Source organism: Maniola jurtina, chromosome 10, assembly GCF_905333055.1.
Source record: "Maniola jurtina chromosome 10, ilManJurt1.1, whole genome shotgun sequence".
NCBI classification, from domain to species: Eukaryota; Metazoa; Arthropoda; class Insecta; order Lepidoptera; family Nymphalidae; genus Maniola; species Maniola jurtina.
Window position 1 is genome coordinate 1,524,626 of NC_060038.1, and position 14,079 is coordinate 1,538,704.

Below are 14,079 nucleotides of genomic sequence, written 5' to 3' on the forward strand. Positions count from 1 at the left end.
AAAAATTGATTGGGATGATCCCGTACCCAGAGACATACAAAATGCTTGGGATGAATTTTCCAATACATTGCCAAGTCTTGCGAATTTTGAAGTTCCTCGAAACGTACTTTGTGACAATCCCAAAACAATAGAACTTCATTCATTCAGCGATGCTTCACAAAGTGCTTACGGGGCTTGCATTTACATACGATCCATCAACAATGAAGGTATCAGCGTAAAATTATTATGCTCTAAATCTAAAGTATCTCCTATGAAACCAACTACTATACCTCGTTTAGAGCTCTGTGGAGCTCTCCTGGCGGCTAAATTATCCAAAACCGTCGTCGAATCTCTTCGATGCTCGGTTTCGCGTCAGGTGCACTGGTGTGACTCCACAGTGGTTCTTGGATGGCTTAATACTAACTGTCGAAAATTGAAAACATTCGTGGCGAATAGGGTCGTGGAGATATCCGAAACAACAGATATATCTTCATGGCGCTACGTGCCCACTGCACTTAATCCTGCAGACTATATTTCTAGGGGCATTACTCCTATGGATATAGTATCTAGGCAGATGTGGTGGCATGGTCCCGAGTTCTTGCAAAAACCAGAATCAGAATGGCCTGTTCTTCCATCACAACGCATTGAGGAGAACCTACCAGAAACTAAAAGCCTTTCAGCTGCGGTAGTAGACATTCCAGATTCTACTATAGAATTTGAACGTTACTCAAAATTATCAAAACTACAAAGAACTCTTGCATACATAAAACGGTTTATTCATAATCTACGACACAAAGCAAACAAACTCACAGGCAGTTTATCCTTAGAAGAATTAAATGATGCATTTTCAAATCTTTGTGCCATAGCTCAAAAACAATCTTTTCCAAAAGAATTTAAATTATTAGCAAGTGGAAAGCCAATTAGCAATAATTCTAATATTATATCATTGACACCTTTTTTTGATAAGGATGCTAAATTAATACGAGTTGGTGGCAGAATTGACAATTCTAACTATGACTTCAACAAAAAACATCCTATTTTGCTACACTCAAGTCATCATCTTACTAAATTAATTTTCAAACAATACCACCTTCGTCATATGCATGCTGGACCACAGCTATTGCTTGCATCAATCCGTGAATCATTATGGCCAGTTAACGGCAGACGCCTCGCTAGAAACACATTTCACAACTGCGTCACATGCAAGCGCCATCAAGGGAAGGCAATCTATCCCATAATGGGTAATTTACCCATCCAAAGAATTACACCTGACTTTCCATTCAAAACTGTGGGAATAGACTTTGCTGGTCCATTCTATATCTCTAACAAGAAGGGTCGTGGGTCCAGAGTCATTAAGGCATATTTGTGTTTATTTGTATGCCTAAGATTCAAATGTTTACATTTAGAAGCTGTCAGTGACCTAACCAAAGAAGGTTTTTTACAAGCGCTACGCCGATTTTCGTCTAGACGTGGAAAACCTGCGGAAATTTTTTGCGATAACGCGGGAAATTTTGTCGCGGCAGCTAAGGAAATAGGCAACTTTTTAAAGGCCAATAAACAAACTATCATTGACTCTGCAACTGAAGAACAAATTAAATTCGTATTCTCACCCACGTATAGTCCCCACTTTGGTGGCATTTTTGAGGCTGGTGTCAAATCCGCTAAATACCACATCCGTCGCGTCATGGGTAACACCCATCTAAATTTTGAAGAATTAGGAACATTATTCACTCAAGTCGAGGCTATTTTAAATAGTAGACCTTTATGTCCCCTGACATCCAATCCTACCGACTACCTCTCCTTAACTCCGGGGCACTTTCTGATAGGGCGTCCACTTACTTCGTTGCCATCACCTCCGCTACAAGATTACAATCCAAATCGCCTTCGACGCTATGAAAGACTCGAACAAATTCGCCAGCACTTTTGGCAGCGATGGCAAAAGGAATACATCGCAGAACTTCAGCAGCGATCAAAATGGAGAACAAATTCAGCAAGGCTAAAAGAAGGAGATCTAGTACTTCTAATAGAGGACAACTTACCTCCACTATGCTGGAAGCTAGGAAGAGTTTCCCGATTATTTCCTGGATCAGATGGAGTATCACGCGTCGCTGAAGTAACTACATCCAAAGGCACCTTCAGAAGACCATACGTAAAACTTTGTCCACTACTTACCTGTGATGATCCAGAAAGTTGAAAGCTGCACTTTCCACGGAGGGGAGGATGTTGAAGCGCCTACAGCTTTTTCTCGGCAAATGCACTTTGTTGCGAATAGTTTTAATAATGTTGACAAAGACCATAAATAATTGTTTATCTTAATGTATTTTTGTATTGTATATATTTTAAATATAAATTAATTAACTACACAACATATATTTCATGTATTAAATTCAAATCTTACTTATCTAAAATCATAAATTTGTTATCTGTTTGAAATGTCAGTTCATACAACATATTTTCTATAACAACCCTCAATTTTATATAATTCTAGATTGTCATTTTACGTTTTTATAATCTTCTTTTGTTCTCTTCTCTTTGTTAAAACCCAAACGGTCTGCGCGCCAATAAATTCATTTTTAGAAGAAATATCTTTAATTTATCATCCACGCATCAACATGTGAATATACTCACTCTTGGAAAATTTTGAGTCTCTTTTTTAAATTAAGTAGGTAGGTACTACTTCAATGCTAAATACTTACATACTTACTTAATTAAAAAAAATAAAAACACGACTGCAGCACCATATTGTATTTTTTTTTAATTTATGGCTATTGTCGCTTGGGATGATGTAAACACTCTGACAATGTGAATCACTAGTCCCGCGCCTTACCCTCATCTAGCGATGAATAAAAATAAAAATAGTGATTAGTAAAGTTAACTATGTTTTGTATTTATGATAATTTAGAATTTAGAGCTTTAAATGTAATAAAATATGTGTAGAAGTGTTAACCGTGTACTAAGGTTTGCATATTTAGTTTTTTAACCTATTGTGATGTATTTATGATGTGAACGGAGTGTTAACTATGATATTGGTAAGTTTGAAAGGGGCGTGTATAGCCTGCAAAACTGTGTTAGATTTATTATTTTGTGTTTATCCTGTGTGTGTTACCGGGACATAAACTGTGTATATATTTAATATTTGATAATAAAGACATTTTTCAAACAAACAAAAACTCTGACGATGCCCCATTAATCCAAACTTGTTCAGGCATTCAGAAGTTATGGTGAAACATACATACAAGAACTCTGAAAACATTACACTCCTTTTTTTTGGGCAGTCGTGTAGTCATGTATTAAAAGGATTCGTTTTCAATCACGATTCAGAAAAAGCGCTGATTTAATTTCGATAAAATGTATAATATTATGAGATCACCTCTAAAGTAGGTATGATCTATCAAACAAAAAAGAACCATCCAAATCAATCATTGATAACTAGTGCAGTAATAACGTAACAAACATACCTACAAAAATTTACAGTAGAATTAAGAACCTCCTCCTTTTGGTTATCTGATTTACTAAATCAAGAAATCGTTAAATTAGCTATCACTTTCCACGTCAATAGAAACATTTAAATTGATAACTGTATGAATACATTGTAATTCTTGAGGTCTAAAAGCATTCGGAAAGGGTATTCTTAATAACTCACCATAAATCATCGAGATAAATAGCAGGATCGCATTCAGCACGTATGAATGCCACTTTATCCTTTTCAGTTCCCCTGCCATCTTCTATATTTGTTACAGTTATATTAATGTACACTTTAACTTTATTACTATTTTTTACACTCTTCTTCTTTTCATTATCACTTTATGTTTCATCTATACTAATTATATTATTAAGTTCTAATTAGTGAGCGTTTACATCAAATTTTACACGGATAAATTATGGCCCGTCTACACTATCCGAAACCATCGTGTCACAACTTATCCCTTTTAATAACCCTACCTGTCCCAGCTAAAACTGTCAACATTCATTTAAGTTCTTAATCAACTCGTTGACAAATAACGATGTGACACTTTCGCCTGTTAAAATTAATGGCACGTCATATATCATGAGCTTCTACTGGGTGTCGTTTAGCTATTTTTATTTTGTTAGACATCCATTACACATAAATCGCTTCGGAAGTTTAGGGCGAGCGTGTGCAAGGATTACACCCGACATAATGCACTCGGAGCGTCTAAAATTAACTGAAAAAATATATCATGTGCACGCGGATAAATCCTTTTTAATCCTGGCGAGAGATTTTTAGATAAAAATCGCTTTAACACCTCATATTCTTCGAACACAAGTGTAACACTTTTCACCACTACCGGTTAGACCATCGCTCTTTTTCATACAAGTTTGCTGAATTCACGAAAAATGTAGGCCGTATCGCGGTCGTCGTTATCACAGTTCGGCATTTTTCGGAGCGAGAAAATGGTGCGCGCCTGACGCGACTCAACGGGAGAACTGTTCGGAAAGCACTGACTTACATAAGGGATCTGTCCTGGTGCCAGAGTATCTGTCCGATAGAGAGGGAACACTCCCCCGGGAGGGTTGTTAATAGTTTCGAGAGGGATGGAAGAAATTTTCGCATCCATCGGCGGTCCATTGAAATCCACCGCTGAAAATCTTGTGTGAAGTACAATTAAAATGTACATAAATCTGAATGAGTTGCCTACTTATATCTGGATTAATGAATATTTAATCCTCTCCCAAATAGAGGTTCAACTATTTGTAATTACTGGGCGATGGTAAATCCTTTATAATTAACAACTCAAAAATTCATGAATTTTGATTACGGTAAAATAGAACGCACTCATTTGGCAAACATTATGTATAGTTAACAGAATGGGTGATGGTTAAATACGGATTATTTAGGGGTCCTAAATAAATCTAAATCATAAAGTTAAAATTGTGGTAGAGAATGGAAGACAAGTACAAATCTTTTTACGGAAGCTACTCCAGTGCCGTTGTGCTGGTAATCGTTGCTAGTAATGTTTTATAGGGTTCAAAAGGAAAAACGGAACCCTTATAGGATCACTTTGATGTCTTTCTGTCCGTCTGTCCGTCTGTTGTGTCTCTCAAGAAAACTTATAGCATACTTCCCGTTGACCTAGGATTATGAAATTTGGCAGGTAGGTAGGTTTTATAGCACAAGTTAAAGGAAAAATCCGAAAATCGTGTGGTTACACCAGAAAAAATGTGTTCATGAACAAAATTAATGTTTTCATTTTTCAAAGTAAGGTAACTACTTATACCAAGTGGAGTATCATACGACAATCCTTTACCTGTACATCCTAAAATAATTGTTTATTTATAACATTTTGAATTATCGTGCAAAATACCGAGAACGGAACCCTCGGTGCACGAGTCTGACTCGCACTTGGCCGGTTAGTTTTAAAATGCGAGATAGGTTAGTGCTTGATAAAATGCAATGATGAGGCCTAGGTTGGAGCTTGCTTAGAAGATGCCTTTTCACTCTTGCCTTGATATTGCCTTGGTATTTAGGTTATACTTGGCAGGGAATTCCACATCTTAGCGGTTCGTATCAGAAACTTTGGGCAAAAACGTTCCGTACGAGTAGATTTATGCTAGTAATGTTTTAATGTAAACGTACGCTAAAGGTAATAATTGTTTTCTTTTAGCAAGTTGTCCTCATAGAAAATATCTTTTATTTCCCCCTATCCAAACCATCTGAAAGCGTAAGAGAAAATAAAAGCGCCATAACAGATCGATCGTTCGTCCTTTGAAAAGATATGAGGAGAAATAATTTCAATGGCGATAAGGATGACTGATTCCCTACGAACAAAGGCTTGAGGGGGGTGCGGTGAATGAAGATATTGGATCTCATTAGGGTCGCGCAAAACAGATATTATCATTCAGTATGATATAATAATAATATAATATTATATGTAACACAAATGAACGAATGAAATAATTTAGCTAAATGAACATGGGTAATTAGTGAATTAACCATTGAAGTACAGTAGGCACCTATTGAAGGCTTATTGAAGATCCGTGATGGAGGAGGAATGTCAAATTTTCATCAAGTTTTTTGAACAACTTTAAAACTATTTAAAATTAAAAAAATCGAGACTCGCATAATAATCGCCTATAAAAATTAAAAATAAAATAAGACTTGCATAGTAATGTCCTTTGTTACACGGTAGGTATACCAGATTGCAAAACTTTTTTTAAAATGTCAAAGGTAATCGGGCATAATTTAACTCGGTTTACGGGCATGAACTAAATAATTTTAAATCATGAATAATAGTGAAACGTTTCTATATATAATAAATATTTAATTCATAATCGATGGGGAAGAAAAGTTATTAAACACTAGCTGATGCCCGCAGCTTCGCCCGCGTGGATTGGTCAGATCCCCTGCAGCATCAGGATTGAGGAGTTGGAATCCAATTTTTTTATGAAACAATGTCGCAAAGTTCCTCTATCGATTAAAAAAAAAATTACGCAAATCGGTTCAGAAATCTCAGAGATTTCGGTGTACATAGGTAGAAAAACACAACTCCCTTTTTGAAAGTCGGTTAAAAAAGTAGCCTATGTTACACCCTGGTCAATCCTCTACTCGTCTGTGAAAATCCCGCCAAAATCGGTTCAGCCGTTCCAAAGATTAGCCTTTTCAAACAGACAGACAGACAGACAAAAATTTTAAAAACGTGTGATTCAGTTAAGGTATCGTTCAAATAACCCTATGAGCTTAATATGAGGTAGTTATTTCGAAATTACAGACAGACACTCCAATTTTATTTATTAGTATAGATTGGAAAGAGTAAAAATCGATAAGTTTTTCTATCATGGTACAAAACTTATTTGAATTTTTCATGATTCTCATGGCCCACAACAATGCGACCCATATCAGTCTAGATCAGAGCCGTATTTGAATAAAAATTGGTATAATAACTTCTTGACCCAGACGAAGCTACAGGCATCTGTTAGTATAATTTGTATGAATATTTAAATGGCCGAATCGAATCCCCCCATTTAAAGTCGAATGATTAAATGGCTGACAGTTTTTGTTTCGTTGAGCTTTGGGATGTGTATGGAATAATTTATAACCCGAATCGTATTTTCATGAGGCTTAAGTGGCCTGGATATTATAACGAAGTTTATATTCCTATTGGGTTTCGAAAATTATTGTGTGTGCATGTAGTAGTTATATTATTTACTTAATTACGGTGAATATTAATGTTTTAGGTAATGAAACATTTTTTGGGTTCCGTATCACAAGGGTGCCAAGTGCCAACGATACCCCATTTCTAAGCCGCCGCTGTCCATCCATCCGTCCGTTTGTCTGTCAGCGGGTTGTACCTCGTGAACCGTAATAATAGGTTAAGATGTTTGACAAAACAATAGGCTGGGTATTTTTACAAAATTTGTATTACTATTGGCCGCTATAACAACAAATAATAACAATTTCACAATGGCCGCCATGATAATTTAACTGCCCGCGACTATCTCTGTTTCAGTTCCGTTCAGTTTCATTTTTTTATCCCGAGGGATGTCTTTGACTTTCTGGGATAAAAAGTAGCCTATACCTATCTATCTCCAGGATGCAAATTATCTGTGTACCAAATAGATAATATCCGCGATTGCGGTGTGGATTTAGATTATTTAAAAATCTCGTGGAAACTCTTACATTTTCCGGGACAAAAAGTATCCTGTGTCCTTCCGCGGGATATAACCTATCTCTGTACCATTTTTCGTTTAAGCAGACGGAAAGACACATTTTCGCGTTTATAATATTAGCAAATTATTTTTTAGAAGCTTATTTAAGCTTCTTAAAAAATGTTTCATAATTACGGACATTTTTGCATTCATAATTATTATCAAGACTTTTTTTAAGAATCTTATGATATTTAAGCTTATTGAAAAAAAAAATTTTAGCTAATAAAACCTGTGAATAGATAGATGTTATAGATTGGTAGTGAAATAATAAAGATTTAGGAGCCTTTCCAAACTCATTAATTTGATTAGGAAACCCTATTAGTGCTAATAACTCCGTCCCCGTGAATAATAAGAGAATTTTGGGGTTTGCATAAAATTAATTAAGTATCACCTTTGTGCGAAGATCCTCTTAAAATTAAACCAAAATATTTGTACGAGAAGGCGCGGGTAGGGTCATCGGTAATAATATTGATATAGGCAGATCTCATATGAGTTTTAGTAATTGCCTTTTTACACGACTACCCAAAAAAAAGGGTGTGATGTTTCAGGGTATGTAAGTTTCTTTATCCCATTGTAACTTCTAAATGCCTTAACAGATTTGGATGTATGAGACATTGTTAGAATCTACATCATCCCGACTGACATTGGCTTTTTTTTGAAAAAAATTCAATATGTCAAGATAGTTGCGTATTTTTAGATTTTTTATTATTTCTCGTTAATCTATACTTCCATACATATCCTAATAATATTTAAATGTGATAGTGTGTCTGTCTGCTAACTTTCATAATCACGTTTAACCAATTTTGACGAAACTTGGCCAAAGATAGCTTGCATCCCGGGGACGGAAATAGGATACTTTTTGTCCCCAAAAATCAAGGCGTTCCTACGGGTTTTTTAAAAGACCTAAATACACGCGGATGAAGTTATTGGCATCATCTTGTATCTCATATGAGATCCAGTAACTGTTTTTTTTAAATAAAGAAATGAGCTAGTAGGTTTATAATTCTCATTGCTTATTTTTTTAATGTGTTCCGACAATTCCATTTTTTTTTTTCATTTTTATTAACTTTCACTAGTCATATCTCCTACGCTTTCTTTTCCATCACTTTTATAACGGAAATAAATTCAAATGTTCACGGATAATTTCAAAGGGCAGATTCTACCAGGCACCGGACAAAGCAAAGAATTTTATTAGCGGAAGTAATACTCTCAAAGAGAACCTTTAAGCACTGATTTCGATTTGATTTAGGATTGCTGCAGATAAAAGAACTGAATGTAGTTCTTGATGATAGATGATTTTAAGCTTTAACATTCGAGTAGGAGAGTGTAAAATGGGTTGTGGGAGCAAAGTAAGAGAATACCAAAAATAACTCAGACAATATGAGGGAGACGAATTTATAATTAACTGCAATCAACACTCGCGTATAGAATTTCGAGCATTCCGGACATTCGTCGAGGAAATATTTTAATTTTAAAAATGGCCCGGATTCAAAGGATTCTGTTTGTTTTTTCCCCTTTGCGAGAGAGGCAAGAGAAAATAAAGCACGGACATAAATGACATTTCCTGAAATTTTGACACGAAAAATATTTGTGCTGGTGCGCTTTGTTTTAATTTTTTTGCGAAAATGAGATATTAGACAGTATGAAAATAATTTCACAATTTCGGTGTACTTTTCATTAAATAAATAGTCAACGTTCCATAATATTCGCACTGAAATCAACTTGTACTCAGATAGACTTGTAAAATAGACAAAAAAAATTGCATTATCTAATCATTTCTTTTTAACCCCCGACCCAAAAAGTGGGGTGTTATAAGTTTGACGTGTGTATCTGTGTATCTGTCTGTGGCATCGTAGCTCCTAAACTAATGAACCGATTTTAATTTAGTTTTTTTTTTGTTTGAAAGGTCTTCTTAGCTATAATCCAAGAAAATCGGTTTAGCCGTTTGAAAGTTATCTGCTTTTTTCTAGTTACTGTAACCTTCACTTGTCGGGGGTGTCATAAATTTTTATTTTACACTTGTATCAATATCATGTTAAACAGTTACGTCGACCATCGATATGTTTAATTATAATACATAGTTATTTCCATAAGGGCTTATTTTGATACACCCTTCTTTCTTTAAGAAAAACGGTTCATTGGTCATGTAGGATAAACATAAATAAAATCAATAAACTACCCAGCTTCCTAAAACAACTTTACTTGCGAACTGTACCGGCCCGTGGCATGACAGATGTTAACATATGTTGTTTGTGCATTGAGTTTGTTTTTTTAAGGGAAGACTCAAGACACTCCCCTAGCCTTTATTTATGTCACAAGAAATTAACTGTCGGCTACGGATGCCTTCGAACGATAGAATTCCCTAATAGCCAAGGCGTTATTAGGTTGGATTTAGTTAGCTACTATATTATTTCGTCCATTACAGCATATTTCTCCACCACCGTACACAAAAAGAGTGTAATGTTTTAGGGTTCATGTTTGTATGTATGTATGTATGTGTCAGCGACTATGAAAGGACCATGGTAGCGTTGACAGATAACAGGTAACAAAGACGTGTAAAATCTTTCGTCAAAGATAACGTCTAAAATCACATCATGCATTGCCAGGCACTTAGTATCCTGGCAATCCCCTGTAAGACACCCTTAAACTTCAACAATTTATTAAACTTTAAACTTTCAGCTTTTATAAAATAACAAAGGTCTGGCCTTCCCGGGCTCTTAGGCTAAGATCTACCTATAGAGTGCACTTTGACTTTGCTCAGACTTTAAACACTGTCAAAACGAAACAGCATTATACGTCTGGCATAAATCTGTCTCGTTTTTAACCCCCGACTCATTAAGAGGGATGTTATAAGTTTGACGTGTGTATCTGTGTATATGTCTGTGGCTTCCTAGCTCCTAAACTAATGAACCGATTTTAATTTAGTTTTTTTTGTTTGAAAGGTGGCTTGATCGAAAGCGTTCTTAGCTATAATAAAGGAAAATCGATTCAGCCGTTTGAAAGTTATCAGCTCTTTTCTAGTTACTGTAACCTTCACTTGTTGGGGGTGTTATAAATTTTTAATTTACACTCTTGTAATTGAAACTTAAGTCTAAACAAAGTTAAAGTTCTATAGATTAGCATTAGCATTACATAAGCTATAAATTTCAACCTTAGACAATAATATACCTAATTCGTTACATACGAACACCTGTCAGACAATTAGTAACGTGTCTACGATATGTAGAGGGAAAGAAAACTGAGAAAAAATTTCCCGTTTAGCCGAGTAAAGTTAGATCAGTATTGTCTTAAATTAATCTATACTTAGTATTATAAATGTGAAAGTGTGTCCGTCTGTCTGCTAGTTTTTCTACAGTTATCCCGATTTTGATGGGTACAGAGTTAGCTTACACCCCGGGGAAGGACGTAGGCTACTTTTATCCCGGAAAATCACAGAGTTTTCGCGGGATTCTTATAAGGGTCCATCTGTTTAGCCGATTTATATGAAGTTTGGTACAGAGGTAGCTTGCATTCCGGAAATTGACATAGGCAACTTTTTATCCCCGGAGAATCAAAGAGTTCCCACGGGGTTATTAAAAAACCTTAATTCATGCGGACGAAGTCGCGCGAATCATCTAGTTAATAATTATAATTGCTTGTCGATAATATCTTTACCTAAAATACATAATATTATAATAGTCTAAGCGCCTTATTAGAGAAGCTTAATTTGAATTGGCATTAATTTAAGTAAATTTAAATTAGCTTTATTGGATATTTTTTAATCATACCTACTATACAAAAAATCTTGGTTTTTTCAATTTTCTAATTAGAGCTTTGCGCAAAGACTAGCAACCAATAAAGTGCTAATTAATTATTACCTATTCAAATTCTAAGTAATAAGATACTGCTCGATATCTTTGAAGAGTCTGTGAAGTGACTTGTCCAGCATGGTGGGCTATTCTGAGAAGAGGCGCGTGCTTGGGGACCGAGCCTCGGTCCCGCCAAATAGGAGGCCCACGCACTTTCGATTTTTAACCCCCGACCCAAAAAGAGGGGTGTTATAAGTTGACGTGTGTATCTGTGTATCTGTCTGTGGCATCGTAGCTCCTCAACTAATAAACCGATTTTAATTTAGTTTTTTTTTGTTTGAAAAATGGCTTGATCGAGAGTGTTCTTAGCTATAATCCAAGAAAATCGGTTCAGCCATTTGAAAGTTATCAGCTCTTTTCTAGTAGTAACTTTCACTTGTCGGGGGTGTTATAGATTTTTAATTTACACTTGTTACATGCCTAACAATGTTCTTAAAAAATGCAATCCTTTGGTGTATTATCAAGCTAGTCAGCCTAAAGTCAAATAATAAAAGGGTATTGATGTAGATCTTTTCGGAAAACCAACGGGTCACGGAGATGAAGTTGCAACGGACGGAATACCTAGTTCGAATAATAGACGTTGGGGTTCCAAAGTTAGCACTTTCGTGTGCTTTTCGTGTGTTTTGTGTACACAACACAACACACACACACAACTTCAAACACAGCTTCAAAGCACGTCATCACAGAAAGACTGTGACGTGTGAAAATCCCTACAGACCTATGTAAGTCCAGCTGTGAACGCTTATCGGCTGAAGAAAACGTTGATAGGCCTATCCTAAGAAGTCCATACAGTTAATAATAAAACTTTTCCCATCCTAATTAATATCTACATACAACTAATTAAACAGTAGCTACGAGAAAGATAGTTTCCTTTTAGTTTTCCTTTAGTTAGCCGTTTGAAGTTCGCAATCTATTTAAGGGATATAAACGAGCCATAAATCTTGATTAATGCGAAACATCCACTCCCCACGAGTTCAAGGGACGTGTAGGGACGTTTAAAAATGTCTCTATTTTGACTCGATGTTGTTAGGACTCCTGCAGACGTAAGACTTTCTGTATTACTTCAGGTATTACACCTGTATTTATAATCAGATTAGGGCTTCTTTAGAGGGCGATTTAAATGACATGCACCATACACAATCTTAATGCATTGCGTAAAGGTTGAAACACATCGTTTGAATCATTCTCTGAAAAAACCCTTATCTTTACTATGATCTGTAGCCAAAGGCAAAGTCAAAGTCAAAATCATTTATTCAAAGTAGGTACAATTGTACTCCTTTTGATGGTCTATTGTTAATCTACTACTAATATTATCCCCTTCTTTTTATTTTGCTTGAATTAGTGCCATACCAGCACAGCGCACTTCGCCAATGTCACGTGGAAACTAATATTGTAAAAAGGTGAAGTTTTTTTTTAGATACAAGTTAGTCCTTGACTGCAATCTCACCTGTGGGTAAGTGATGATGCAGTCTAGAATGGATGCAGGCTAGCCTAGAATGGATATGGCAGTTTTCATTAAACCCATGCTCCTTTGGTTTCTACACAGCATCGTAACGGAACTCTAAATCACTAGGCAGCACGGCTTTGCCATTAGGGTGGCAACTAGCCACGGCCAAAGCCTCCCACCAGACCAGAAAAGAAAATATAAAATGCCAAACCCCTACCGGGAATCGAACCCGGGACTTCACACTAATAAGACCACAACGCTTCCCACTGTGACAGGGATACCATCTTGTGACAGGGAGGGCGTGGAGGTAGCCTTTATCTTGAGTATGAATTTTTGCGTACCTATGTAAAAAAAAGTTTACGTAACAAAATTGAACAAGGATTATAACATTAAAAAATATAAAGAATTGAAAAAAAAAAACATTAAATTCAAAGTACACGTTGTACAGAATATTCTAGCCTAAGACAAATATTATGTCTACATACTGCCAGAAGCCTTTGTTTTGCTTTACTTTAGCTACAATTTGAACTGGGCTTAACTGAGAATTTGTCTCAACTTCGTCTAACTATAGATATCTTGTAAAATACCTCAATTTGTCTGCTGGCACGGATTTACATTTTTCATTCCAAATATAACAGATAACAAATTAGGGCAGGCGTCTAAATTAATAATGTTGAAAAGCTAAATAAATTTGAAAGCATAGTGCTCGTTCGTGAATTATAATGCTGGAGATTGACTTGTAAGTACCTACCGTTTGTTTGTGATATTAACTTCCAGGTAAGTCCGCTTCCATCTTAGACTGCATCATCTCCTACCAGGTGAGATTACAGTCAAGAGCTAACTTGTATCTGAATTTAAAAAAAATGTTTTGTTACGATACGGCAACATAGACTGACTTATAGCGTGCCTTGGAAATGTATCATTCGAGCTCTTGGCTCCAGTGCGCTCCATTTTATTCAATTTTTTTTTTAATAAAAAATAAAAACCATCTTCAGTAATCACAAATACTAAAAATTCAAAAATCATATAATTTATTACCGAATTATTATGTATGTAATAACATTTTTTGGAGCCGGTGCCAGTTTATTATAAGCCATACGAACCGTTTATTCTTCATATGGTTTTTGGCCTCCACATTGG

General features: G+C 35.8%; 2 protein-coding genes across 2 annotated transcripts in view; one reads left to right on the plus strand and one right to left on the minus strand.

Moving 5' to 3' along the window:
* The window catches only part of LOC123869122, an 88,975-nt gene extending 84,548 nt beyond the window's left edge, over positions 1–4,427 (minus strand). Inside the window, exon 1 of the mRNA XM_045911867.1 lies at positions 3,623–4,427. Coding sequence (XP_045767823.1) covers positions 3,623–3,701 — 79 coding nt within the window. The 5' untranslated portion in view covers positions 3,702–4,427. The remainder of the gene's footprint in view (positions 1–3,622) is intronic.
* Positions 736–2,978, plus strand: LOC123869124. The gene has a single exon (XM_045911871.1). The coding sequence runs from the start codon at positions 1,079–1,081 to the stop codon at positions 2,171–2,173; it is 1,095 nt and encodes a 364-aa protein (XP_045767827.1). The 5' UTR covers positions 736–1,078; the 3' UTR covers positions 2,174–2,978.
* Positions 4,428–14,079: the final 9,652 nt, after the last annotated feature.

What these genes read in the sequence shown, in the direction of transcription:
- LOC123869124 (XM_045911871.1), top strand. Translation starts at nt 1,079, where the DNA reads ATGCATGCTGGACCACAGCTATTGCTTGCATCAATCCGTGAATCATTA.